This window comes from Cervus canadensis, chromosome 2 (genome assembly GCF_019320065.1).
Source record: "Cervus canadensis isolate Bull #8, Minnesota chromosome 2, ASM1932006v1, whole genome shotgun sequence".
Taxonomy (NCBI): Eukaryota; Metazoa; Chordata; class Mammalia; order Artiodactyla; family Cervidae; genus Cervus; species Cervus canadensis.
In genome coordinates, this window is record NC_057387.1 from 90,056,956 (window position 1) to 90,083,204 (window position 26,249).

The 26,249-nt window shown below is 38.8% G+C and overlaps 1 protein-coding gene across 8 annotated transcripts in view; it reads left to right on the top strand.

The window, feature by feature from the left end:
- EPS15 (epidermal growth factor receptor pathway substrate 15) overlaps positions 1-16,752 on the top strand; it is a 139,510-nt gene extending 122,758 nt beyond the window's left edge. For 4 of the 8 annotated variants that reach the window (XM_043461355.1, XM_043461358.1, XM_043461353.1 and 1 more), the window contains exons 22-25: positions 7,201-7,277; positions 9,641-9,836; positions 12,484-12,668; positions 15,190-16,752. In XM_043461355.1, coding sequence (XP_043317290.1) covers positions 7,201-7,277; positions 9,641-9,836; positions 12,484-12,668; positions 15,190-15,336 — 605 coding nt within the window. In that variant the 3' untranslated portion in view covers positions 15,337-16,752. The remainder of the gene's footprint in view (positions 1-7,200; positions 7,278-9,640; positions 9,837-12,483; positions 12,669-15,189) is intronic. The other 4 variants (XM_043461359.1, XM_043461354.1, XM_043461357.1 and 1 more) reach the window with 2 other exon arrangements.
- The last annotated feature ends 9,497 nt before the right edge of the window (positions 16,753-26,249 follow it).

Here is a 26,249-nt window from a genome sequence, read left to right on the forward strand (position 1 = left end):
TGTTTTGTGTGTGTTTCTCATTTTGTCTTTCATAATTTTTAGATGTGTACCTAAGGGTCACAACTTATTTAAAATTAATAGTTTTTATTGATTCATCAAGGACAGACATTGATAAGTACACCTGGCCTTTTTCCCTCCGTGATTCCCCTCCGTGAGTTTGTGGAGGCGAAGAATGCAGCCAGTACAATTTGGTGTCACTGCCTTGATTCCTACTAAGGCCCCCACCACTTTTTTTTTTTACCCACCACTGGTTTTGCAACTCTGTTGCAATTAATACAATGAGAAAGATAATATCATCTTCATATCTTGAAGATAATTTTGACCTTACAGACCTCCCTAAAGAGGTCTTGGACTTGTGGGATACATGGACCACACTTTGAGAACTGCTGATCTAATATGTTCTAGAAAATTTTCCTGTTGCCCTGTATTGTGCTGGTCTCTGTTCCCTCAGGCCAGTTTGCTCCCAGGAGGTATCTGGGACAGATGTCTTTTATTCAGAACAAGAGCAAGAAAATAATCTCAGTGTCCTAGAGAAAAAGCTGAAGAGTGAGGCTATCTTTCTGTTCTATATTTAGTCTGGTGCTTCTGTTCTTCTCTCAGTACACACTTCCTGTGATGGTGTTGTCCAGTTCTGTGCTTTCGGCTATAGCCTGTTCCCTGATGACTCCTAGATTTTGCTTTCTATGCCTGATCTCTCTCCTGAGCCTTCAAGTTACCAGCTGGATATATCTCCTTAGGTGTCAACTCAACAGTGCTTAGAATTAATTGTCATCTTTTCCAGTTAGTCTCTCCTTCGAAGTATAATATAAGCAATTACAAAGAGTAAAGCTTTACCTCCTTCTACATTCCAGTTTTATACTAGTTACACTGTTATTGGTCCTCAGCCAGTCATCCTAGACTTCTCTTTCCTTCTCATCTCGAATAAATTGCCATGTCTTGTTGTTTTACCCACAATTGGACTCTGTCTATTCCTCCTTATACTCAGCTTTGGTTGGGTCCTCATCATGTTTTACCTGGACTGTGATACTAAACTGCCCCCAGTCTCTTCACCTGCTGATCTGTCGCCTGCATCACTGCTAGAATTGTCTTTGTTAATATTTGATCTTACTCAGTTCAGTTCAGTCGCTCAGTCCTGTCTGACTCTTTGCAACCCCGTGTACTGCAGCACACCAGGCCTCCCTGTCCATCACCAGCTCCCGGAGTTTATTCAAACTCACGTCCATTGAGTCAGTGATGCCATCCAACCATCTCATCCTCTGTCGTCGCCTTTTTTTCCCGCCTTCAATTTTTCCCAGCATCAGGGTCTTTTCAACTGAGTCAGTTTTTCGCATCAGGTAGCCCACCTTCAGCATTAGTCCTTCCAATGAATATTCAGAACTGATTTCCTTCAGGATGGACTGATTGGATCTCCTTGCAGTCCAAGGGACTCTCAAGAATCTTCTCTTGACACCACAGTTCAAAAACATCATCAATTCTTCGGCGCTCAGCTTTCTTTACTAACCACAAATCTAAGTCACTAGCCCTGTGTTCCAAATAAATGTGTGTGTGTGTTTATAATAAGAGGGCTTCCCTGGTGACTCAGAAGATAATAAAGAATCTGCCTGCAATGTGAGAGACCCGGTTTGATCCCTGGGTCTGGAAAATCCCCGGGAGAAGGGAATGGCTACCCACTCACAGATACATGTCTGAAAGAAGTTGTCCACTCTGAAATGTAAAATAGTACTGAGCATCTTCTGGATATCTCATCTCCGCTAATAGCATTACCATCTTATTCAGTTGCCCAAGCACAGATCTGTGAGTCATCTTCTGTTCCAGCCCTACTGTCCCATCCTAGTGCTTCCGGGACTTAGCAGAATGAAAAACTTGACTGCTAAAAAAATGAATAAATATCTGTCTCAAATCTGCTACATTGTCGTAAAATTTTGAATTCAATAGAAACCTAAACAGTCTAGAAAGAGATTGTCATCAGTAGGACATAAATGCTTGAGTCCAGTTGCCTGAGCTTAACTCAGATACATTGCTAGTTGTATAGGTTTTTCTAAGTCTTAGTTTCCTAAACTATAGAGTGAGGTTAATAATTACATTTCGGGCTTTGTGGGGTAGATTACATGAGATAATGTATGTTAAAGGATTTATTGTAGTTCCTATCATAGTAGATGGTAGTTGTTGTTACTACTGCTACTACTTTTTAATGGCTTGCAAATGCAGACTAATGTCACTTGTAATATACTCTTGGCTAGTTCCAAGTGAGATCTGGCAGTGAAGAGTGTCTATATATGTTGTCAACTCTTTCCTGGAAAGGATTCTTTTAGTCTATAGTTGTTTTCTCTTCTCTTTTGTTTTTAAAATTCTTTTGTTTGAGAAATGAAAGATGGACTTTTTTTTTAATGTTTAAGTTGGTAAATCTGTGTTTTCCTCCAACTTACAAATATATGTAGGTTCTTAATATATTTATTTAGTTTACTTGTTCATAAACTCTTGCCATCTAGAAACCACTGAGACTCAGATACGTGGCATTATAGAACCAAAGTCACAAACACAGGATGTTTACCTTCCTTACTCACCGGGAAATTTAGTGTTTACTCAGCAAAAAGATTAATCCCACAGAACAGAATTGTAAGCTTTCAAAATAAATTAAAAACATAGGTAAATTTTTGTTGCTAAAAATTAAATGATAAATCACTGTACCTCTAAAATTTAGTAGTTATGGCAGTGATAGAAGGACCTTAAATAGTTTTAATATTTTTGTCTCACATTGGGTTGTTGTTGTTTTTTGTTTTAGCATTTGCTCCTGGTGATAGACACCGTGTAAATTAAGAAAGAAAACTAAAGAAAGCAAATTCAGGTTACTCAGTTTCTATGTGTTTTTTTTTTGACTTGTAAACATTCTTTTTACAATTTGTTAAAAGAGTTGGACATGCCTGATCGACTGAACTGAACTGAACTAATAAATGAGATTAGTTCAGGTGCCAGAAAACTTTTTGCATGGAATATTTTACTGACTTCTAATGAGAAAATGCATCATCTTTCCAATTCTTAATTAAAACTTTATAACATTCTGAGGTTATAGAAGAGCTATCGGGATGTCCCCACAGCATCTTTGACACCAGCATTAGGAAAATGTCTAGTAGGTCTGTGTTTTTATAGGAAATGACTCAGACTAAGCATGCATATGTTCATATATTTTATAATTCTTAGCCTCTGCTTTCTTTCATGTTTTTTTCTCTAATTTTCTCCATTTCCACAAACCACAGGCCAATCATGTCTCTTCATGGCCACTTAATTTTTGAATGAAAAGATATGTGTGTATGAACGGGTATATATTTGTGTGTAGTGAGTGTGCATCTCTCTTCTCCCACCTCCTTTCTGTCTACAAGTAAAAGAGAGTGAGAGCTTTTTGTAAAGTCTTTTTTCCCCTTTCCACATAAATCTAGTTGTTATTTCTCCTTTGCTCTATTTCAACTTTAACACTTTCTGTGTAGCAGTTGTGTACAAGTATATCACTCAGTTAAATCATGAGTTCCTTGAAGATAAATGTGTCTTCTGGCCCTCTAAATCCCTGGTACCTAGGCTTGAGCATGATAGATGCTTAGTAAATGTGAGTGGATTATTGGGTGAGTGAGTGAGTGAGTGAACTCTTTGGAGACCAGCTTGAGAAAGATCCTTTGCTGATGACTATAATTCACAAGTATCTCTTGAAGGTTTTCTATGAGTTTGAGCTTAATTATCTTATGGATTTTGCGCATTCATGGAGGTAAAAAAGGTTTCTCCCTCGTCCCAAGATTCTCTGGTTAGACAGCTGTTCTGTGGGGATTATTTGTGAGCTTTGAAGTTTCCCTTATTCCTTGTTGGTCAGCTGGTTGTACTGAGAAATGTTATGGCATCTGTTTGGAAGATTCTTAGTAATGAGATGTTTTTTTTCTTTCAGTATTTTCAAGAAAAATAAGTGTCTCATCTTTGCCAGACCTTGCTTTAGGCCTTGAGGATATAATAGTGAACAAAACAAAGTCCCTGTCTTTATAGAGCTAATGTGGCAACCCAGTTCAGTATTCTTGCCTGGAGAATTGCTTGGACAGAGGAGGCTGGTGGGCTATAGCCCATGGGGTCACAATGAGTTCGACACAACTGAGTGACTAAGCACAGCACAATAAACAAATATATAACATGTCAAGTATGATGATTGCTATGAATTAAATTAGGTTAAAGGGTTAAAAGGGGCTTCCCTGGTAGCTCAGCTGGTGAAGAACCTGCCTGTAATGCAGGAGACCCCAGTTTGATTCCTGGGTCGGGAAGTTCCCCTGGAAAATGGATAGGTTACCCACTCCAGTATTCTTGGGCTTCCCTGGTGGCTTAGACGGTAAAGAATTCGCCTGCAATATGGGAGACCTGGGTTCAGTCCCTGGGTTGGGACGATCCCCTGGAGGAGGGTGTGGCTTGCCTGGAGAATTCCATGGACAGAGGAGCCTGGTGGGCTATGTCCATGGGGTCATAAAGAGTCGAACACGGCTGAGCTTAGACTAAGTGCAGCACAAAGGGGTAAAATATGCCTAAATGTAGCTTTATTATTTACACCTCAGAAAAAAGCATTCAGCATAGTATGATCTCAAATATATAAGGACAAAATACCAGGAAAAAAAGCTGTTAAAGAAGTATGCTAAAACATTGGTAAGGATTCTTTCTTTTAAATAATTGTATAATAGACATACATTATGTTAGTTTCAGGTGAACAACATAATGATTCAACATTTGTGTGCATTACAAAATGATCATCTCAATAAGTCTGTTTAGCACCTATCACCATACAAAGTTGCAGTTCTTTTTCTAGTGATAAGAACTTTTGAGAGTTACTTTCTTAGCAACTTTCAAATTTGCAATACAATGTTACTAACTTTAGTCCCCATGCTATACATTACATCTCCATGACTTATTTGTTTTATGACTGGCAGTTTGTATCTCCTGATCCTCTTCACCCATGTTGCCCATTCCTCAACTCTTCTCCTCAGGATTATTTCTGCTGATGAGACTATAGATGGTTTTTGAAATGATGCTTCTGTGTATTTCTCCAAATGATCCTTACCTTGATTCTTGGCGAGAAGAGGGTGCTAATCGGATCACAGTTGCATTCAAAGCCTCATTCTGCTGATAGTGTCTTTCACAGTGTGCACTTCGTAATATTTCAGTCAAACCTGACCTAACTCTGCACTATTGCCACATGTATAGTGACTGTTTTTAAAAGCTATGGGACAGTGCAGAGCAAAAGCATGAAGCAGATTTTTCAGTTCCCTCCACTGAAATGAGGAGAAGGCAATGGCAACCCACCCTGGTACTCTTGCCTGGAAAATCCCATGGACGGAGGAGCCTGGTAGGCTGCAGTCCATGGGGTCGCTAAGAGTTGGATGTGTCTGAGTGACTTCACTTTCACTTTTCACTTTCATGCATTGGAGAAGGAAATGGCAACCCACTCCAGTGTTCTTGCCTGGAGAATCCCAGGGACGGGGGAGCCTGGTGGGCTGCTGTCTATGGGGTCGCACAGAGTCGGACACAACTGAAGTGACTTAGCAGCAGCAGCAGCCACTGAAATGAGGCCAACTCCTTTTCCATCATTAACCTTCTACCAGTCAGGAGAGTGTTGCATCCTGCTCAGTCTGTAGCTCAGCTGCCACTGCATCAGGAATCACAGGAAGAAGAGAAAGAAGGGAAAGCCATGACCAGGCTGGGCCTCAGGCCTGGGACTCAGCAGATACATAGTAATACAAAAGCATCCTTTATGACTAAAGCTGTAGGATTTCCTGTAACTCTGGACTTTCAAAATCCTCCTCATGTTCAGAATTGTTGGTGTATCCCTAAAAGACTGATTTTCTCTATGCTTCTGCCCACCCTGTGACTGTCTTGGTGACAAGACAAAGATAATGTAGATCTTCCTTGCCCCTCTTTTGTTTATGTCCATGGTGTGCTTATTGTTAGAGATAAAGGCACACTTTATACATTTACATGAGTGGGTGAGTACACTTTTGTCCTAAAACTGATATGATGTAAACATGAAGAATTGAGGAATAACAAGAACATTTTTTCTGTGCCCATTTGCTCTGTCTTACCCTCTCTTTTGAGATTCTCTTCTCCTTCCTTTGTTTCTTTCTACTTTCCTATATCAAGTTGCAATTCCTGTAAACATTCTTTGACTTTACTGGTAACGTTTATGCCTAAATAGGCAAAACCTATCACAAAGTAAGTCAGTTTGTGCCAGCTGAAAATGTTAGTCTGTTTGTTAAGTACACTATGATGGAACAGATAACTTCTCATGCCTGTGAAGCAGTGATTAAATATTGCTTTTGCAGTTTCTGTTCCTTCTGCCTGTAATAGGTTTCTCTCCCCCACCTGCATTTATTCAGCATGGTCCCTTCTTTATCTGAGAGACCTAGCTCAAATGTAATGGCTTCTTCAGTAATTTTCTTGATTCTCCTAGGCAGTGGCTTCTACTCCAGGTTTTTCATACCTCTCTACTAGTTCATTTAAGATTATTTTATTATTATTTGTATGTTTCTTACTATACTGTGAGTTCTTTGGATGTTAGAAACTGTGTCTTCTTGTTTTCTTAAATTTTGTATGTATGGCCAGTGAATGTTTTTTGACCATTCATTCTTCACTGGATAAATGTTATTCCTTGTTTCTAAGGACCTCACTAATCTACTAAGAGTGATGTATCAGTCCCAGATAACCATAATTCAGTCAGTGCCACAAAGAAAGAAGAAATCACTTTTGCTCTGTAAACTGGAGACACCTAGGATATTCCAGGCTTTGTGGATATGGTAGCAGGTGAAATGGCCTTGAAGGATGTGTGTGAAATGTGAAATAGTGGGGTTTTTTTGTTTTTGTTTTTTACTTTTTGATGTCTTTATTAGAAATAGTTTAAGCATACAGGACCTATATTATTTGATGTATATTCCAAAGCCTTAAACACTTTACCTACAGTTAGTTCATATATTTTTGATTCTTAAATCATTCATCAGTTGATTTATACAAAGGTATATCTCTTGTGGGGATATCAGTGTGTTCATCTGTCTTTGTGGACTGAAATCATAAATTCAGGGACTCATATTTGGGAGTAGATATTTTCATATGTGTGAATGTTACTCACCAAAAGAGAACATGCAATATGATGTTCTTCTGTCCTGTTGCATTGATTTTCTTTATTCATTTTAGCCACAGACCCCTTTGCTTCTGTTTTTGGAAGTGAATCATTTGAAGATGGATTTGCTGACTTCAGCACGTTGTCAAAGGTAATTTGCAGTAATTAGTGGGAGGGTAAAATATACTGTGTTTCCACCAAAGGAGCAATTTTTCCTTTTGATTTTATAACCTTTCATAAACATTGCAACTTGATTTCAATAAGTTACAGCAAATGTGGATTTCAGACAAATGAAATACAAGATATAATCAAAGTAGACATTTCTGTGCACAAAAACAATGGTGATGGGACAGATAATTTTCTCATTACAGGCTTGCCCAACAACTTTAAGAGTTTTCTTTCTTTTAGATTTATTTATGTTTTATTTTTATTTGTGTATAGTTGATTTTAGGGCTTCCCTGGTGCTCATTCAGTAAAAAAATACACCTGCAATGCAAGAGACTGCTTGCAATGCAGGAGACCCAGATTTAGTCCGTGGGTTGGGAAGATCCCCTGGAGAAAGAAATGGCAGTCCACTCCAGTATTCTTGCCTGGGAAATTCCATGGCCAGAGGAGCCTGGCGGGCTACAGTCCATGGGATCACAAGAGTCGGACACGACTGAGTGACTAAACCGCCACCATAGCTGATTTACAGCGTTGTGTTAGTTTCTGCTGTATAGCAAACAAATAAATTATGTGTACATACATATATCCACTCTTTTTAGATTCTTTCCCATATAGGCCATTGCAGAGTACTGAGGAGAGTTCCCTGTGCTATACAGTAGATCCTTATTACCTATTTTATATATAGTAGTGAGTGAATGTCAGTTCCAGTCCCCCAATTTGTCCCTCCTCCCCCCTTTTCCCCACTGGTAGCCAAAAGTTTGTTTTCTATGTCTGTGACTAAGAATCTTCTGTCTTATTAAGCATGTTTCTTTCAATTAACTACATTTTCCCCCTGTAGACTGTCTGGGTCAATGGCTATAAAATCTGAGCATTCATTCCATCTTCTCTGCACTGGTTCCTTGACTTTATGTTCTGAGGCTGTTAAGGTTAGTATTAAGATAACAGCCTAGCAGTATATGTCCACTGCCTATTTTCCAGTGTAACCCTATGATCAATTCAGGCCAAAAAAGTAAAATTAGAGTGTGTGTCAAATTGTCTCTATCATTGATTCTCAACTGGGTGTTATTCCCCACACCCATACCCCTCCCCCAGGAAACATTTAGCAAGGTATGCTGGGGAAAATTGAAGGCAAAAGGAGAAGGGGGTGGCAGAGTATGTGATGGTTAGATAGCATCACTGACTTAATGGACATGAATTTAAGCAAACTCCAGGAGATAGTGGAGGACAGAGGAGCCTGGCATGCAACAACAGTTCAGTGGTATCAGAAAGAGTTGGATGCGACTTAACAACTGAACAATGGAGACGTTTTTGGTTGTCACAGCTGAGGAGGAGGATATTCATATCCAGTGTATAAAAGCAGGGATGCTTTTAAACCTCCTGCAACCCACTGTCCAGCCCCCACATCACAGAACTATGTCCAGCCCAAAATATCAGTAGTGCTACTTTAGAGAAACACTAACCTAAATTGTAATACCCCATTCATTATAGAAAAATGAATCTTTGGGGACTTCCCCGATGGTCCAGTGGTGAAGAACCTGCCTTGCAATGCAAGGGATGCAGTTTCGATCCCTGGTCAGGGAACTAAGATCCCACATGCCACAAAACAGATAAGCCTGCATGCCACAAAACAGATAAGCCTGCATGCCCCAACTACTGAGCCCACACACCACAACTAGAGAGTTTGTGCATCACAACGAAAGATCCCACATGACGCAGCAAAGATCCTGCATGCAGTGACTAAGGCCATATAAATAAATACATGCATGTTTTAAAGTGAATCTTTCATTACTCCATGTGTTAGAAAAGCCAGGTCTTCAGACCCTCAATAAGGCTTACCATTCTATGGGATCAGTTTGCTTTAAGAAAAAGTTGACTTTTCATTTTTTAAAGTTGTCTTTAATGTTTTTCAAGATGCCATTTTCTTTGATATTAGTATTAAATCTTTTCTAGTTTAAGTGCATTGGAAAGTGTGGAATCAGTGTTTTTTTTCTTTATCATTTGGATCAGATATTCACTTGAGGAAAGATACATTAGTCCCTTTAAAATGGGCCTCAGTGGTGTTGTATTACCTGAATCTTGACAAATCTTTAACCCAGAGTTGGTTTGTTTTGGTATGATCTGTTGTTCTTAATAAGTAGTGGTGGTATAATCACTACTCATATAGAATAATTAAAAATTCTTTTTCCATTTTGGTTCTGAATGCAAAGGTTGAAATGTTAGTGCTCTCAGAATTGAAACAAATAAAGCTGCATAAAATTGAAGATCACTCTTCCAAATGCAATATAACCATGAACAGTTTGGTTGGCATATTATATATAACTGTGAGTAAATATTTCTTTTCAAACAAAGGTTAACAGTGAAGATATTTCTTTCCAAACAAAGGTCAACAATGAAGATCCTTTTAGTTCAGCCACTTCAAGCTCCATCAGCAATGTGGCCATGACAAAAAATATGCTTGAGGAAACATCTGTCAAAAATGAAGATGTACCCCCAGCACTGCCACCAAAGATTGGAACTCCAACAAGACCCTGCCCACCACCACCTGGTATGAGAGTTGGTACCTTTCCTAAATCAACTACTTTCTTTTTCTATCCAAGAAGTGTTGTGTGGGCCTTACTTATAGATGTTATATAAAGGGCCTTAAACAGAACAAGTCAGAAAGCATGGCAGAAGCCTGCTGTTATTATCTGTTATGACCTCAATGCAGAATTACAGACTTGTACCTAAGAAGCCAACCTGTGTAACTGTCAGGAACTACCTTTCTGGCAAAGGTAATTTATTTTTAAATCATTTAGAGAGGCAGTCAATGAAATCTCTTGCTTTTTGAAAGCTAATGAGCTTCCAGTTGAACAGAGTTTCCTGCACCGTGGTATTTTAATAAATTTCTATAAGCGAAGGTTAATAATCCAAAGTCCCTTTCTTTTTCCTACTAAGTGTGAAGTCTTCTTTAAGTCCTTCAATATGAGAATATATGGCTGTTTTGGTATTCAGAATTCAGCATTTTGGTATCAGAATTTTGAAAGAAAGTATTGTTTTTCTTGAAGGGAAATATTATTTACCTCACTTAATAAGAGATCCCTTTATTTTAAAAAAGTGGTGTTTTTGGTCAAAAAACAGATTCTTTTTTGTTTCTGTTTTGTTTAGTACTATACCAAAGAAAGGGGTTTTGTTTGACTTTAATTAATGAAAATAATAAAGTTTGTGAAAAGTGGTAAAAAGGCAATCCCCTGAGTAGTAGTGCCGCTAGATTGTTTTGTGAGAAGACACATCTGGTGCATTATTGTTTTAACCATATATCCTTGGTAAATTTTCAGCCGCAGTAGTTCTAGATTTTTATTCTTGCCTTTTTATAATAGCCTGCCTGTGGTATTTCTTGGGCAGATTTTTTTTTTCTTCTTTGATTTAAAGAATTGTGAATAAAATTATTAATACCCAACTACCTATTGAAAGGGGCTTCCCTGGTGGCTCAGAGGATAAAGCGTCTGCCTGCAATGCGGGAGATCCGGGTTCGATCCCTGGGTTGGGAAGATCCCCTGGAGAAGGAAATGGCAACCCACTCCAGTACTCTTGCCTGGAGAATCCCATGGACAGAGGAGCCTGGCTGGCTACAGTCCACAGGGTCGCAAAGAGTCGGACACGACTGAGCGACTTCAATTTCAATTTCAATTTCAAAATTGAAGAACCACTGATCTAGTTTAACTACCTCATGGTGAGGACTGAGCGACTTCACTCACCTCTTAAAAAATCAAGTGAAGAAGTGATTTCTATCTTTTAGGGAAGAATAGCCTATATCATTTAATTGCTCGAGGGTAAATTTGTCAGAATATATTAAAAGACAAGTGACAGTTAATTTGCTCATTTAAGTTTTATACCTTTAAGAGGTCAGTAGTGAGGTGATTTTTAAAATCCTCAATAAACTAATATACTAGTGCTGTAACTAAATCTGAGAAGTCACCAAACTGAGTATATATCACTGTAGAAAAATCAAGGAAAGAAGAATGAGGACTTCCCTGGTGGTTTAGGGGTTAAGACTTTGCCTTCCAATGCAGAGGGTGCGAGTTCAGTCCCTGGTTGGGAAGCTAAGATCCCACATGTCTTGAGTCCAAAAAAACATAAAATAGAGGCAATATTGTAGCAAATTCAGTAAAGATAAAAATGGTCCACATTAAAAAAAAAAAAAAGTTTAAAAAGGGGGGGATGGTTTGTTGAACTGGGAGATTAAAGATCTGAATTCTCATTCTGAATATCCTCTGATGTCCTCTGTGATCTTGATTGTATAACTTCCTGTGTCTGAGCCCCAGCTCTCTGAGCTGTTAGATGGTGGCATTAGTTCTCATGCTGCCCACCTTCACAGAATTGCTGGAAGAATCCTTTAAGATATGAGATGTGAAAACCTTCTGTAAGCTGTGACGGAAAGACTCTGTTGTTATGATTGCTGTTACCTGATTAACACATCTTTAGGAATATATATATATTTGAAGATATTTTAACACCTATTCTTATTATCCTTTCTTCAGCAAGTACTAAGTTTAAGTCTTGAAAATGAGAAAATTTGTTTGAAAATGGTGATTAATTAATGAGCAACAACAGTATGCTGTTGTTTGGTCAAAGGTTAGTTTATCAGTAACCACAGAAATTTAGGCCCTGGGCTTTAAAACATTCTCTTTGTCCTTCAGTTTGAAATATTGTAGATGACAAGGAGTAGGTGGGCTTTACCAAAGTAGTTTTTAATTTCATGCTCCCAGGTGTTACATATAGATCCAGAGAAAAATCAGAAGAATATTAGCATTTTTCATCTTTTGCTTTTACTGCCACTAGTGGAGAATAATGTATTAGGCAGAGGTTATCACAGCAGAGGCCATTTTTGTCACTATTTGTTGTTTTCCTCCTGTTTTATCCATTCTTCTCTCTCTTCTTGGGAGCATGCTACTTTGGAGAAGAAGTTAACTCTCTGGCCTGTTGCCTGCCCCTTGGCTGTTTTCCCATTTAGCCACATGGAACTGCAGTCTGGTTTAGGGGTTGTGTGTGAAAATTTTGAGGACAGACTGTTGGTTGTGGTCATTTAAGACCATATTAAGAATGTGTTTTAGGTTCCCCACCCCCACTTCTTTAATGCTCCCTGTGTTCATGTTGTTGTGTGTTTGTGTTTGCCATACTTACTGGTTGAGTTAATTGTAATGATTTTGATCCAGGGAAAAGACCCATCAACAAAATGGATTCTTCTGATCCCTTTAAACTGAATGATCCATTTCAGCCTTTCCCAGGCAATGATAGCCCCAAAGAAAAAGATCCTGATATGTTTTGCGATCCATTCACTTCTACTACTACCACTACCAATAAAGAGGCTGACCCAAGCAATTTTGCTAACTTCAGTGCTGTAAGTACTGTGAATGGGCTGTTTGGGGGAAAATCTTTCCATTTACAGTTTAAAGAGCTTTCAAAGATTATTTTGGAGTCTGCCAAATTTACATTATTTCAACTAAATTTACCAACATGTTAAAAATGATCTTTATTCTTCCCCCAACCAAGAAAACCTCTGTTTGATTCTGTTTACTGGTTCTGAAATTATTGCATTGCTCAGATGATTTTAGTAGTCTTAGTTCTTGGGATATATACCAGTTGCTTTGCAAAACCTTGACAGTTATTATTTTGCAAATTGTTATAGACAGTGGGCCATTAGAGAGTCATTTGCTGTCTGCCCTCTGGATAAATAATGCCAATAATAAGTTTGTGTTATTTGTAACTGTGTATGTGTGTTTGTGTATAAAACCTTGACAATTTCTGGAGACCAGTCAGCAATTACTGTATTATGTAAGAAGATCGGGCCAGAAATTCTTTGAATAGAAAATAAAACTCTGGTTTCACACAAAAATGTTCTTAAAATATGTCAGTTTTATTAAATAAATATGATTGTTAAGAGCTAAACAGTCTTTAATTATTTGAGGACTCTGATTCACTAGCTTTCCATATCTACTCCGCTTTCTCCCAAAGCGTCCCTGATAGCTCAGTTGGTAGAGAATCTACATGCAATGCTTGAGACCTGGGTTTGATCCCTGGGATGGGAAGATCTTCTGGAGAAGGAAAAGGCCACCCACTCCAGTATTCTGGCCTAGAGAATTCCATGGACTATATAGTCCATGAGGTTGCAAAGAGTTGGACATGACTGAGTGACTTTGATGCACTCACTCACTCAGTTCACCAGCATTCCATATCTACTCTGCTGACTAAAGTAGGCCAATAAAGACAATAGAATGATGTGGTGGTAAGAGTTTAGGCGGGTCCTATAAGATTATAGAAGTGGGGCAGCCAGCTGGAAATATCACCCTGGTGGGGCATTAAGCAATGACATGTGTATCATCATTATGTAGATAAATGTAAGTTTTTGTTTTGTTTTTAATTCTTAGAGTAACTAACTGTTTCATTTCCCAGGTTGCTTTTTTTTTTTTAGATAAAAATGACCTTCCTTATCACTCTCTATTTTATAATAAAACATTTTTCCTCTACTTAATACCTCAAGCCTTTGAGATGATTTTAGAAATAAGAGATCTAGTGGCCAGCCGACTGTGACCACAGTCTGCCTAATGTCTCGCTCAGTGTAGCTTAGAGTCACTCTTCCAGTCACTTTATTCCTGCAGCCATTTCTAGTTAGTAAAGGAGATAGGCAGAATTAGACTGGGCTGTTTAGCTTTTGAATCTGTACTCTTAAGTTTCAGGGGCTTCTTCCGAATGTGAAGAAGCAGAACAGGAATCGATATTGGAAAACAGAGACTGTCAGAATTATACTGACTTTTGTTAGATGGAATTTGAGTTGTTTCAAGGAGAGATCCCAGAATTGCTCTTCTTACTATAATACTCTTAATATAAAATAACCTTCTGGCAGTTTGTGGCACTTAATATCTTAAATATGATTTCAGCAAGTCAAAACCTGGTTGGAATGAGTCTTGAACAAAAGCATTTTGTTTTTATCATACTCCAGAATCTCAGTATAGTATAATATTAAGCACCTAATAATAAAACTGTCTTCTTTAAATGAAAGATTTGTTAAATATTAAAAGTTTCAAAGATCTTATAATTCCCTATAAAGAAAGCTACCATTTTCAAAAAAGCCTGACAGTTTCTTTCTCCTCATCCTGTTTGTTATGATATTCATCCCATTATGGTGTTCTTCTATATGACAGGACTTGAGACCAAGTAGAATTTATTTAGTATCTGCCACGGTTGCTATTTGGGGTGGATAAATATATTTCCTTGACTTATTAATTAGCAGCATTAAGGACTTATTTGGAATGGGTCAAGTTCTCAATACCTTCTAAAATCATGATAATGCATTAAAAAAATTGATTAGGCCCACATCTTGCTTGGTATATACCCAGTACTCTTGTTTTATATATAACAAAATTTATGTATAGTATATTCTTTGCTTCATAATTTTCCTGTACCTGAAGGGCTTCAATAAGATAGGAAATTGCCAGTGAGATTAAGTTAAAAGTGATGTATCATGTGAGGATGCTCACTGAAGTTGAAGTAGTAAATGTTTTACATTAGATAAACATGTATTTACCTCTCTCCTGTTTTTAAATCTCCTGATCTACCTTAAGAATATCCATTTTTTAAAAATGATGTTTTAATGTTCAGTTTTATAGACTGTCGATCTGTAGATGGCATTACTTTTTAAGATTAAATCATATTTTGATTTAATATTTAATTTTAAGTTTAGTTTTAAGTTTAAACTAATTAAACTTGTTTTTGAAAAAAATAACAAGACTTTTTCCAGAGCCCTTCAGATGAAACACGTAGTTAAATATCCTTTTGTGAAAGCTGTTTTTCCTTCTTTTCTTTGTACTTGTTCTACTCATGAATGTATTCATTTGTTTGTTCATTTGTCTTTTAAATGGCAGTATCCCTCTGAGGAAGATATGATTGAGTGGGCCAAGAGAGAAAGTGAGAGAGAGGAAGAGCAGAGACTTGCCCGACTGAATCAGCAAGAGCAAGAAGACTTAGAACTGGCTATTGCACTCAGCAAATCTGAAATATCAGAAGCATGAAGAAATCTCCTGTTCTTCGTCAACCACACATCACTCTCCTTGAATACTGAAGCTATTTACAATGTGTATCAAACCTACCTGTGAGCATGGGAATACAAAAGGTTTGAGATTCCTGTAAATGTGACAAAAGTTTTGGCTTTTTAAACTCCATTTCCGATTTGTCTTTTTTCCCCCTGTAAAAGTGGTAACCCAGATGACGCGACCTCGGCCCCTGTTCTGGTGCATTTAGTGTGAGCTTTCGCCTGCCTGTGCTACTCTCACTTGTAGAGCTAGAGCGCCCAAGTTTCTGCCTTCTGGAAATAGAGAAGTAGTTTCACCCCTGTGCTGCCCTTATGCTGTAGTTACTCTAATGATAGCCAGTGGGGTTCTTCAAGTTGGCAGTATACTCCCCTAATTTAAATGGTTGAAAGAGGGGAAGGGAAAGAACATCCTATTTCTTTTATGATAGAGCAAATTGGCCAGTTTAAAGTACATGTTTGTATTTCCTTTTAATCAAAATACTGTTCAATTTGTTTTTTATAGACAAGAAAAAATATTTTGCATAAATTGATTCCCACTGTTGAAAACGGGATGTTTTAGATGGAACCATTAGTGCTTCAGACTCAATCTTTTCCTAAATAAAAACATTAAAGCCTCATGTCTGAAATATATTAAAAAAATTTTTTTCTGGATTTAAAGAATTTTAGATAAACAGATACCTCTCTGTGATTTTAAGCACTTAGAGAGTAGAGAAAAATTATCACCTAAAATATATTCATCAATATAAGATAAGCAAAAATCTTAACCTGGCAGCCATTCTGCCATTGCTATGGCACTGTCCTCTTTAGTTCATGGTAGGTTTATTTTTTTACTTTTGCAGAAGAGACTTTAGTAAGCTAGAACTGGAAGGTACTTTAACTTTGTGTATATATATATTTTTGTTTTCCTTAATGAAGGCTCAATTACTTGAAATGTAAAAACATTCTCTGAATACAAATGAAAAACGTGACATGTATTAAATCATTATTGCTTTGTGTCCATCTTTGTGGATTAAAATAGTCTTATTTTCTTTGTACTTTTCACCTACAAAATTGGCAGGCTAGCAAAAATTTTTTTGTTTTTTTAAATTGGGAGAGAGGAGACCTGCCTAGTTATCAAATCTCTTTATGTGTTAAAAGCCTATCTTCTGCAAAACTGACCTAGCAGACAAGCTGAATTTAAAATGGACTATGAAGTAGGCTGTAAATTGTAGAGGAATCTAAATTTTTTTAACATCAGTCACTGACTTAAATAATGTGTTAAAAACCAAGATAAAGGAAAATGCACCTAAAAACTAATTAAATGTGTCTTTGGTCACCAAGTCAAGGTGGTATTGATCTGTGTTAATCAGAGTAACTTATTGCCTAGCTTACGAATAAATTCCATAATATCCAATTATTTTATTTTGAAATGGTGCTTTTTTTCTCTCCACACACAATTGGATTACTGCAGTTCAAAATGAATTTAAACTACTTTCTTGCATTGCTAACTTTTTTCTACTTTTATAAATTAAAGCATTTCAGCATGAAAGTCACACAGACAAAGCAAGGGCTGAATCATAATCACAAGGCTTTAATTTTGATAAACTAATCCATTTATAAGGATATACTGCAAAAGTTGATTGAAATGGTAGTGTTGGGAGTTGTAAATGGTAGTGGGGTTTGGGTTTTTTTTTCTTCCCCTTACACTTTAGGAAAAAGGTAAGTTGACCTGAACAACTTTCTTTTGCACTGGGAAAATGAGCAGATGTTTCAAATGGTTTTAAAATATTTTTTTTTAATTAAAAGAACAGTCTGGAAAGCACTAAATATCTGTTAACTTATAAACACCAACTTTCAGTGTAATAAGTGTACCTTAATCTTACGTGTGTTTAACTAGATTACATAGATTCTTATCTTTTGTTAAAATATGTATACTCAGTGGACCAATATATTAAAGTATGTATATATTATATAAATATATATATATATATCTAAACCTCCATGCTCACTTGTGTAGGATGAATGTCTTAGAGTCATTTATGATTATATTTTATGTTGTTGACTCTGGCTCCAGAGCCTGTGATGGAAAAGGACAGATGAGTATTTCTGAGAGCGAAGTAGCACTTATTACAAGGTTTTAACCATCTTCTACCCACTTATTTAGATTTATTTGAGTTCTCTTTATAGAATTTTCTCTTATGTTTCAAACTTCTAAACTGTAGCCTGTAATTATGAGAACAATAAACTTTAAGTAATAATAAACCATAGTATCCATACATCCTATCTGACATGGAATTTTGCACGATTCTGTGTTATGTTCTTGCTGTGTCCATGGAAGGGTAGATCTGCAATCAGCACAGATGAATTATGTGTAAAGCGCTTGAGACACAGTACCTGGTATAGAATACCCAATAAATGTTAACTTGTTTTTAGTTAACACCTATTTTGTGAAAGAAAGATAGGAAATGTATGCATAGAGACAATGTCCAAAACATAGGTGGTTTGTGTATGATTCGTTGAATGAGGATTTGTGACTCTTGGAGGGCACTGTGGTGTCAAAAATTCATACAACCCTGGTCTGCCATTTTTAGGAAAGAAGACTTTGACAAAGATATTTAGCCTCCCTGAGCTTTAGCCACCTGATGCGAGGAACTGACTCATTTGAAAAGAACCTGATGCTGGGAAAGATTGAAGGCGGGAGGAGAAGGGGACAGAGGATGAGATGGTTGGATGGCATCTCTGACTCAATGGACATGAGTTTGAGTAAACTCCGGGAGTTAGTGATGGACAGGGAGGCCTGGTGTGCTGCAGTCCATGGGGTCGCAAAGAGTCGGACTCGACTGAGCAGCTGAACTGAACTGAGCCTCATTTTCCTCTTCCAGTGAGCATCATAATACCCAGTTCACAGGATTGTTCTGAATGATTTGACAGCTTTTAATATTATTTTAATTAAACAAATTCAGCCATGTTATTATTAATAGTGAAAATAAGTATTGGTTATTGAATGCACTACAGTAAGCACTTTATGTGTGTGTGTTTAGTCGCTCGGTCGTGTCCTACTTGTTGCAACCCCATGGACTATAGCCCGCCAGACTCCTCTGTCCATGTTGTTTAATCTTCACAACAGCCCTAAGTAGGACTGTTATTAGCATCTGTGTTTTTTCAGTATTTATTTATTTACTTAGCTTCACTGGGTCTTAGTTGTGGCATGCTGGATCTTCAGATCTTTGTTGTGGCAGGCAGGATCTTTTAGTTGGGCATGTGGGATCTAATTCCCTGACCAGGGATCAGATCTGGGCCCTCTGCATTGGGAGCACGGAGTTTCAGCCACTGGACCACCAGGGAAGTCCTCAGCATCTATTTTAAAAATAGGAAAAATGAGGCTCAAAAAATTTACCATAATGTGATTCAGATGATACAGCTAATAAGTAGATGAGCCAGGAATTGAACTTTAGCCTCTCTGATTCTAAAACATGACACTCTTTCCAGTTTACTGTGCTTTGTCTCATTTTTGTATGAAAAAAATTGCCTATAGGACATTCTAGGAACAGAGCATGATAAATAATACCAGATAACATGTGTTGAGCTTCAGGCAGAATCCTTAGTGCTTTACATATATTATTTCATATAATCCTTTAAAAAGTAACCTTGTAATGTATAGGTACTGTTTGTGTCTCCGTTTTCCAGAGGAGGTTGCCCTAACTAGGCCACCGTTATGTAGTTAGTAAGTGATAGAGCTGGAATTTGAACCCAGTAGACTGGCTGTACTGTTTCAGCCACTGCTCTCTATTCCTGTTAAAGGTGAGAATTCAGAGGAGAAATATCATAAATAGAATAAATTCATGTAATCTCTGCTCTTGAGGATTAATGAAATAAACCTACTATATACCACATGGCATCTTATAAAACATTTCCCAGTTCATTTTTATATTTAATCTTTACCAGGGTTTAGAATAGTTTTTGACACATGAAAGCACTCAACAATTTTTAGCTATCCGTATGACAAATGATAAATATGAACACAGGGACGAGAGCAGCCTTTCTTTTATTAAAAAAGTACAAATTTCAAAGCCATGAAACTGGTAAAAACAAAAATTGATTTCTTGGTGCTGGCAAAGCTCTGCATTAAAGAATGCATTAAAAGGTAGGCTAAGGCAGTAGATTTTGGAGAGTTGGCCACACAGATGAAGGGACAGGCATTCTAGGCAGAGGCCACAGTTGTGTAAAGTGTGCCAGCAAACAGCACATGTTGAAGTCTACTTCAGTCTGGGTTGAGTAGGTTTGTGGCCAAAAGTGAAGTGTTTGTGTGTAGAAAGAATTCATCGGTGGTGATCTGGAGGATTACTTTAGGAGGCAACCAGGTAAGGCAGGGAGAGCAGGTGAAGGCTATTGGAGTCATTCACATGAGATGATAAGTACCTAAAATATGACTGTGGCTGAGACCTGAGAGAAGGGGGCTTATTTAAGAGAACAAACGGGCCTACAGGTGGTGCTAGTGGTAAACAACCCGCCTGCCAGTGCAGGAGGTAAAAGCAACACTGGTTTGATCCCTGGGTCAGGAAGATCCCCTGGAGGAGGGCATGGCAACCCACTCCAGTATTCTTGCCTGGAGAATCCCATGGACAGAGGAGCCTGGCGGGCTACAGTCCATAGGGTCACAAAGAGTCAGACACAACTGAAGCGACTTAGCATGCACGCAGAGTTTGATTAGATGTGGGTGGTGAGGGAACAGGAGTGGATGTAAACTTTAGCAAGCATCAGCCCTTGTTCAAGTACAGATTATGGACCCCATCCACAAGCTTGTGATTTCAGTAGGTCTAGAGTGGGACCTAAGAATCTGAATTTCTGAGAAGTTCTCAGATAAACCTAGAGTTGCTGGCCCAGGGACCTCACTTTGAGAACCACTAGAATAGAGGCTGCGGAGAAGGTAATGGCACCCCACCCCAGTACTCTTGCCTGGAAAATCCCATGGACGGAGGAGCCTGGTAGGCTGCAGTCCATGAGGTCGCGAAGAGTCGGACACGACTGAGCAGCCTCACTTTCACTTTTCACTGTCATGCACTGGAGAAGGAAATGGCAACCCACTCCAGTGTTCTTGCCTGGAGAATCCCAGGGATGGGGGAGCCTGGTGGGCTGCTGTCTATGGGGTCTCACAGAGTCGGACACGACTGAAGTGACAGCAGCAGCAGCAGCAGAATAGAGGCTGACTTCCAGGTCTCTTTGTCCAAATACTTGTCTTGTTATTAATAGATCTACTCACTGAGTTTGTAGTGCTGTTGCACCTAGTCACTCTGTTCTTGACCTGTGCCTTCTGCTTCATTGTGTGAAGTACCTCTGATCTTTCTTGTGCATAGAGTTTTTAAAAATAATAATTGCAAGCTCACAGCACTTATTATATGCCAGTACTATTTGAAGCACTTTAATATACAGACAGTCCCCAGCTTATGCTGGTTCAACTTACAATTTTTCTACTTTAAGATGGTGCAAAAGTAATACATATTCAGTAGGAATCATACCTTGAATTCTGAATTTTTACCTTTACCCAGACTAGTGATGTGCTATATGATCCCCTCTCATGTTGCTGGGCAGCAGCCCACCTCCCAGTCCACTTCACAGTCACAAGGGTGAACAACCAATATACTTAAGACCATGGAGTATCCTGACAGACATTCTGTTTTTCACTTTCACTACAATATTCAATAAGTTACATGAGATATTCAGTGCTTCATTATAAATAGGTTTTGTGTTAGACAAGTTTGCCCAACTGTAGGTAAATATAAGTGTTCTTACATTACATTAACATTACATTAAGTGTTCTGAGCATGTTTAAGGTAGACTAGGCCAAGCTCTGATGTTCGGTGTATTAAATGCATTTTTGACTTACGTATTTCCAATTTATGATGGGTTTATGGGAATATAACCCCATTACAAGTCGAGGAATGTCTGTTTACTGACTCATGTTAATCTCCATAACACTCCTTTAAGTTAGGTGCTGTTATTTGCAGTTTACAGATGAGAAAGCTAAGGTACAAATGATTAAACAACTTGCCCAAATCACAGAGCTAAAAAGTGTCAGAACTAGGCTTAAAGCCCAGGCAGTCTAGCTCCAGAATCCATGTTCAATCCCTGGGGTCTGCTGAACAAAACTTACATTAAAACACTTCTGATGTACGGCTCAGTAGTGTACCTCTCACTGCCATAAAGCCCCTCGTTATCTGAGTTTTGGCAATGTACAGCGAGAAGATCATTATCATTTCATTCACCTTTGCTAAGGTGTACTGTGTTCTGGGTATTGTGTTGGGTCACAGCCTTGCCCTCAGGGTGCAACACGTCTGTAGGGGAGACAGATGTTACTTAGAGTTAAATTCACGGCACTCTTTGCACAGTGAAGATTACGATAGAAGTGTTGGGACACCCAGAGGAAGGAGAGAATATTTCTGACAGGATTGGGAAAGACTCCCCAGACGGGGTATCCCTAGGACACAGTATTTAGTAAAAGCATAGATGGCAACTGTCAAAATTTAACAACAGCAAACAATGCAGCTTTAACAAGGCCACATCATTTTGATGGCAGAGCTCTGCTGATTGTAAAAGACTGGCAGACAGTCTCCTGGAAAGCCTCATTTAAGGGACGTTCATTACTTTGTGAATTCAACCTTATCCAAGGTCTGACCTTCAAGTTTAGAAACCTGATTTTCATCAGTAAAAGAGACAGAGCTCATATTAAGCAAGTTCTCGGGGACTGCTGTAAAGACCAAAATGTCAGTTTCCAGTAAACGTTGCCCTAGGGCTTGTGGCGCCCACACTTAGTTGAATAAGACTCCTCTCTGCCCGTGCTTGAATGCCTCCTGCCTGTGAGGCTCCTCATTCTGCAGCCTCCTTGGATGAGCATGTTCTTAAGACTAATGTCTTTAATCAGGCTACAGCCTGGTTTGGCTGGTTGGGTAGCTATAAAGTCTCTTTGGGGTGACTTGGCATTTCCTGCTTTCATCACATATATAGACTATATATTTAGCTCCTCCTAGGGCTGACTTTCCCCAGTTTCTGAGTTCTTAGGAAACATCTCACTCCCTGGGCTCTGACCTCACCCTCTCTTTGATCATATCATTTATTGAATGTATACGTGCCAGGCTTTCTCCTTGACTCGTCCTCCTCCAAACCATCCTCACAACTCAGCTCAGGTCTCCATCATCTCTCTTCAGGTTTTTGCTTAAGCTTCCAAATCTCCTTGCCACCAATCTCGGTTTTTTTCTCTGCTTCCAGACCATCCTCCATGTGGCAGTCAGATTCTTATAGACTCGAAATCTGCCCTATCACCCTGTAATAAAACATCCACTGATCCCCGGCATATTAAGGTTCGTAGCCTAACCCCTTGAAGGCTTTTCCTTAATAACTTTTATGTTCTGACTGGTACTGAATCAGTAATAGTTTGACCATATAAGATGTGTTTTCTTTACTCCCTTTAAACAAATCTTGAGAAAATGCCACTTGAAGGAAACACAGCCACTCTAATATGATTATAGTATATAGAATCCTTTTATAGAGTGTGCATAATTTTATTCTCTAACTTGATGTTTTTCAACAGGTAGGTTGTAATTTCTTAGTTGGGTTGTGAAGTCGGTTTAGTGCAGCCAGCAGCGTGGAGAAAATGGAAACAGAGCAGTAAGGCACTTGGTTCCAGACCACGTAAAGTGAATATCACAATAAAGTAAATCACGTGTATATAAAAGTTGTGTTTCTACTACATTGTAGTTTATTTTTAAAGTGTGCAATAGCATTATATCTAAGAAAACAATGTACCTACCCTAATTTAAAAATACTTCATTGCTAAGAAATGCCAAAACAATTTACAATCGTCACATCAAAGATCACAGATCACCATAACAAGTATAATAGTAATGATAAAGTTTGAAATATTGCAAGAATTGCCAGACTGTGACACAGAGACACAAAGTGAGCAAATGCTGTAGAGAAATTGAGCCCATGGACTTGCTCCACGCAGGGTTGCTGCAGACCTTTAATTTGTAAAAAGCATAATATCTGCAAAGTACAATACAGCAGAGAACCGTAAAATGAGGTATGCCTGTAAATTAGAATGAATACCCATGTACCAATAATCAGCTTCAATGAATACCAGTTCATGTCCAATCTTATTTTATGTATATTCCTACCCAGTTCCCTTTCAGATTATGTTGAAGCAAACCTTATATTACACTTGTAGATTTTTTAGTATGTTAATAATCAGCATTTTAAAAAATGTGAAATAGAATTTGTTATTAATATATACCAGGTCACAAGATAAAATGAAAGTCATTTTTTTAAGTGTCTCTTTTCAAGTAAGAAATGTGGGTCCTAATGTATATACAGGTTAATAATGTAAAGGATTATCTTATGGAGGGAAGGTGTGTCTTTGCTGAAAGACCCGACTTATTTTTCTTCTCCTCTGCAGTACGTGTACAGAATGTGTTCAGCTGTCCAAGACCTGAGAGATTAATTTCAGCCTCTCCTTTCTATTTCCTCTGGAGTCAAAACTTGAGAGGACTGAGTTATTTTGTAAAAAGGAAAAGAGACAAGGAAAAGTAGCTGACATTAAGGACCATCTCTGAGCCTGTCTCTAAGGCATTTAGTATGCATTACCCTACTTAATGCTCACAACACTGTCACAGATAGAAAACATGATGTATAGAGAGATGGAAATGACTTAGCCAATACCCTAGCTCAGGTGCATTGACTTTGAGACCTGCTCTTGCAGCACACCAGGCTGCCTTTTGCATCTTTGGCCTTCTAATGCCCTTTGAGCCTGAGTGTCAACAGATACCACACGCAGCAGCCCTGGGCCCTAAGCAAGAACTAATATTCTCAAAGAAGACCCCGAGCAGCTCAGCCTCCTGAGAAGGTTCCTGGCCTTACTGTTTGCTAGCTGTGTGACTTTGGGTAAATCTCTTTAACTTCTCTGGTCTTCAGTGGGGATTACAGTTACTTCACAGGCTTGTTGTGAAGATTAAAGATGATGAATATAAAGTCTTCATTCCTGCTACATGGCAGATATTCACCAAGTAAGAGCCGTCATGTCTGTGTTTTAAGAAGACAGAAAAAAATATTTTAGGAAAATGTCTGTATATGATTAAGGGAATAAAGTTGTTGAAATAAAGTTGTTATCTTGAAAGTTTATTGATACTAAATGTTCCCCACTGGTTCTGGATAAAACTATCCCACATTGTCCAGCATTATTCTCTTTTGTTTGCATCAATTCATGTAGTCCTCACAACACTTGTGGTAGGTGTTGTTATCCTCATTTTACTGATGAGAAAACTGGAGCACAGAGAGGTTAAGTAATTTGCCTGAAGTCAAAAGCAGTTGTCAAGTGGTTAGGCCAAGATTCTAACCCAGGCAATCTGGCTTCAGAGCACGGGAAAGAATATTAATAAAACCTGCTATACCTTGAGGGGTGGGGGGTGGGGACGTGAGATTCAAGATAAACTTTGGGAAGGTGGTTCATAAATACTACGTGTATTCTAAGATCTTGGGCGGCAGGCAGACTGGGACTGGGGTTAAGATACAGACTCTAGTCTGGCTGCTTGGGTTGAGTCCTAGCTCCGCCACTTAACTAGCCTTTGTTATCTTCAGCGGATGGCTTAATCCTCTGCTTCATTTTCTCAACTATAGAAATTGACATTGTAAAAGGACATACCTGATAGGATTATTTTGAGGATGAAATGAGTTGATACATAAGAAGGTTTTAGAATAATGCCTAACAAAGTTCTAAGCAAATGATGGTGATGAAAATAATATGATGATGAAGCTGTCCAGATGTCAAAGAAGAACAGGAAACAAGCCGTGAAGTTTGAGAACCCTTGGATTGAATCCCAGTTCCGCGCCCCCCCCCACCCCCCGCCTTCGGCCACCCTACTCAGCTTGCAGGAATCTTTAGCCTTGACCAGGAATTGAACCCTCCCTCATCAGTGAAAGTTACGAGGCCTAACCACTGAACCTCCAGAGAATTCCCCCCAGTTCCTAATTTGATCTCAGGAACATTTCTAAACTGACTCAAATATTCTCAAAGCAGAGTTGCCCAGAATAGAGGTAGTGTATGTAAATGCCTTCAGCATAATGTCTGCCACTGAATAGAAACTTGATAAATATTAGGTCCCTCATTCTCTCAGTAATGAGCATCTAGTATGTGTAACAATGGTATTAGGCTCCGTGGAAGATGCAAATGCAAGACATTCTCAGTACCTTCAGATAGAAATCTGAAGAGTGGGACTAATATGGTAAGGATTAAAAATATATATAGTGCTAAATGCTCTGAGAGAAAATTAATCTCTGAAGAGGGAGCTAGTCCTCCACTGGGAGATACAGGAAGGCTTCCGATAGGAAGTAGTGGTGGTTGTGGGCTTGGAGGCTGGGTGGGACTTCAGTCCCACTCAGGATTAGATGGCTTGGTGCCTATAGGAGACCAGGCCATCTGAGCTCCTGTGGTGTTCATGCCTGCGAGCCCAGGAGGAAGTTGGCTATCTGCAGTGCCCAGTGCTGACAGACTGGGCAAAGCTATGTGAGCTGAGGGGTTTGGGTTCCTGAGTACACTGTAACTGGAATTTCCAGATCTGGAAGCTCTAGCTTTGTGGTCAAATAGGCAGCATTCTCGGGCCCTTGTTGATCTGCCAAGACCATGACATGAGTGCTCAGAGAAAAGGGAAAAGGTTGTATTTTCTCTGCTGCTTATTAAGGAAAAGTGAGAGAAACTGCCCAGGTGAGCCTTGAGGCTTCTGCCCTCTGCTTTGACCAGGACTCCCACTCCGTGCCCTGCCCACCTGGAGGCCACAGGCAGGGTTGAGGGGAGCACCAGATGAAGCAGACAGATCTGGTTGTAAGGCTTGGTCTCGGGGAAGTCAGCGAACCATTCTGAACCTCAGT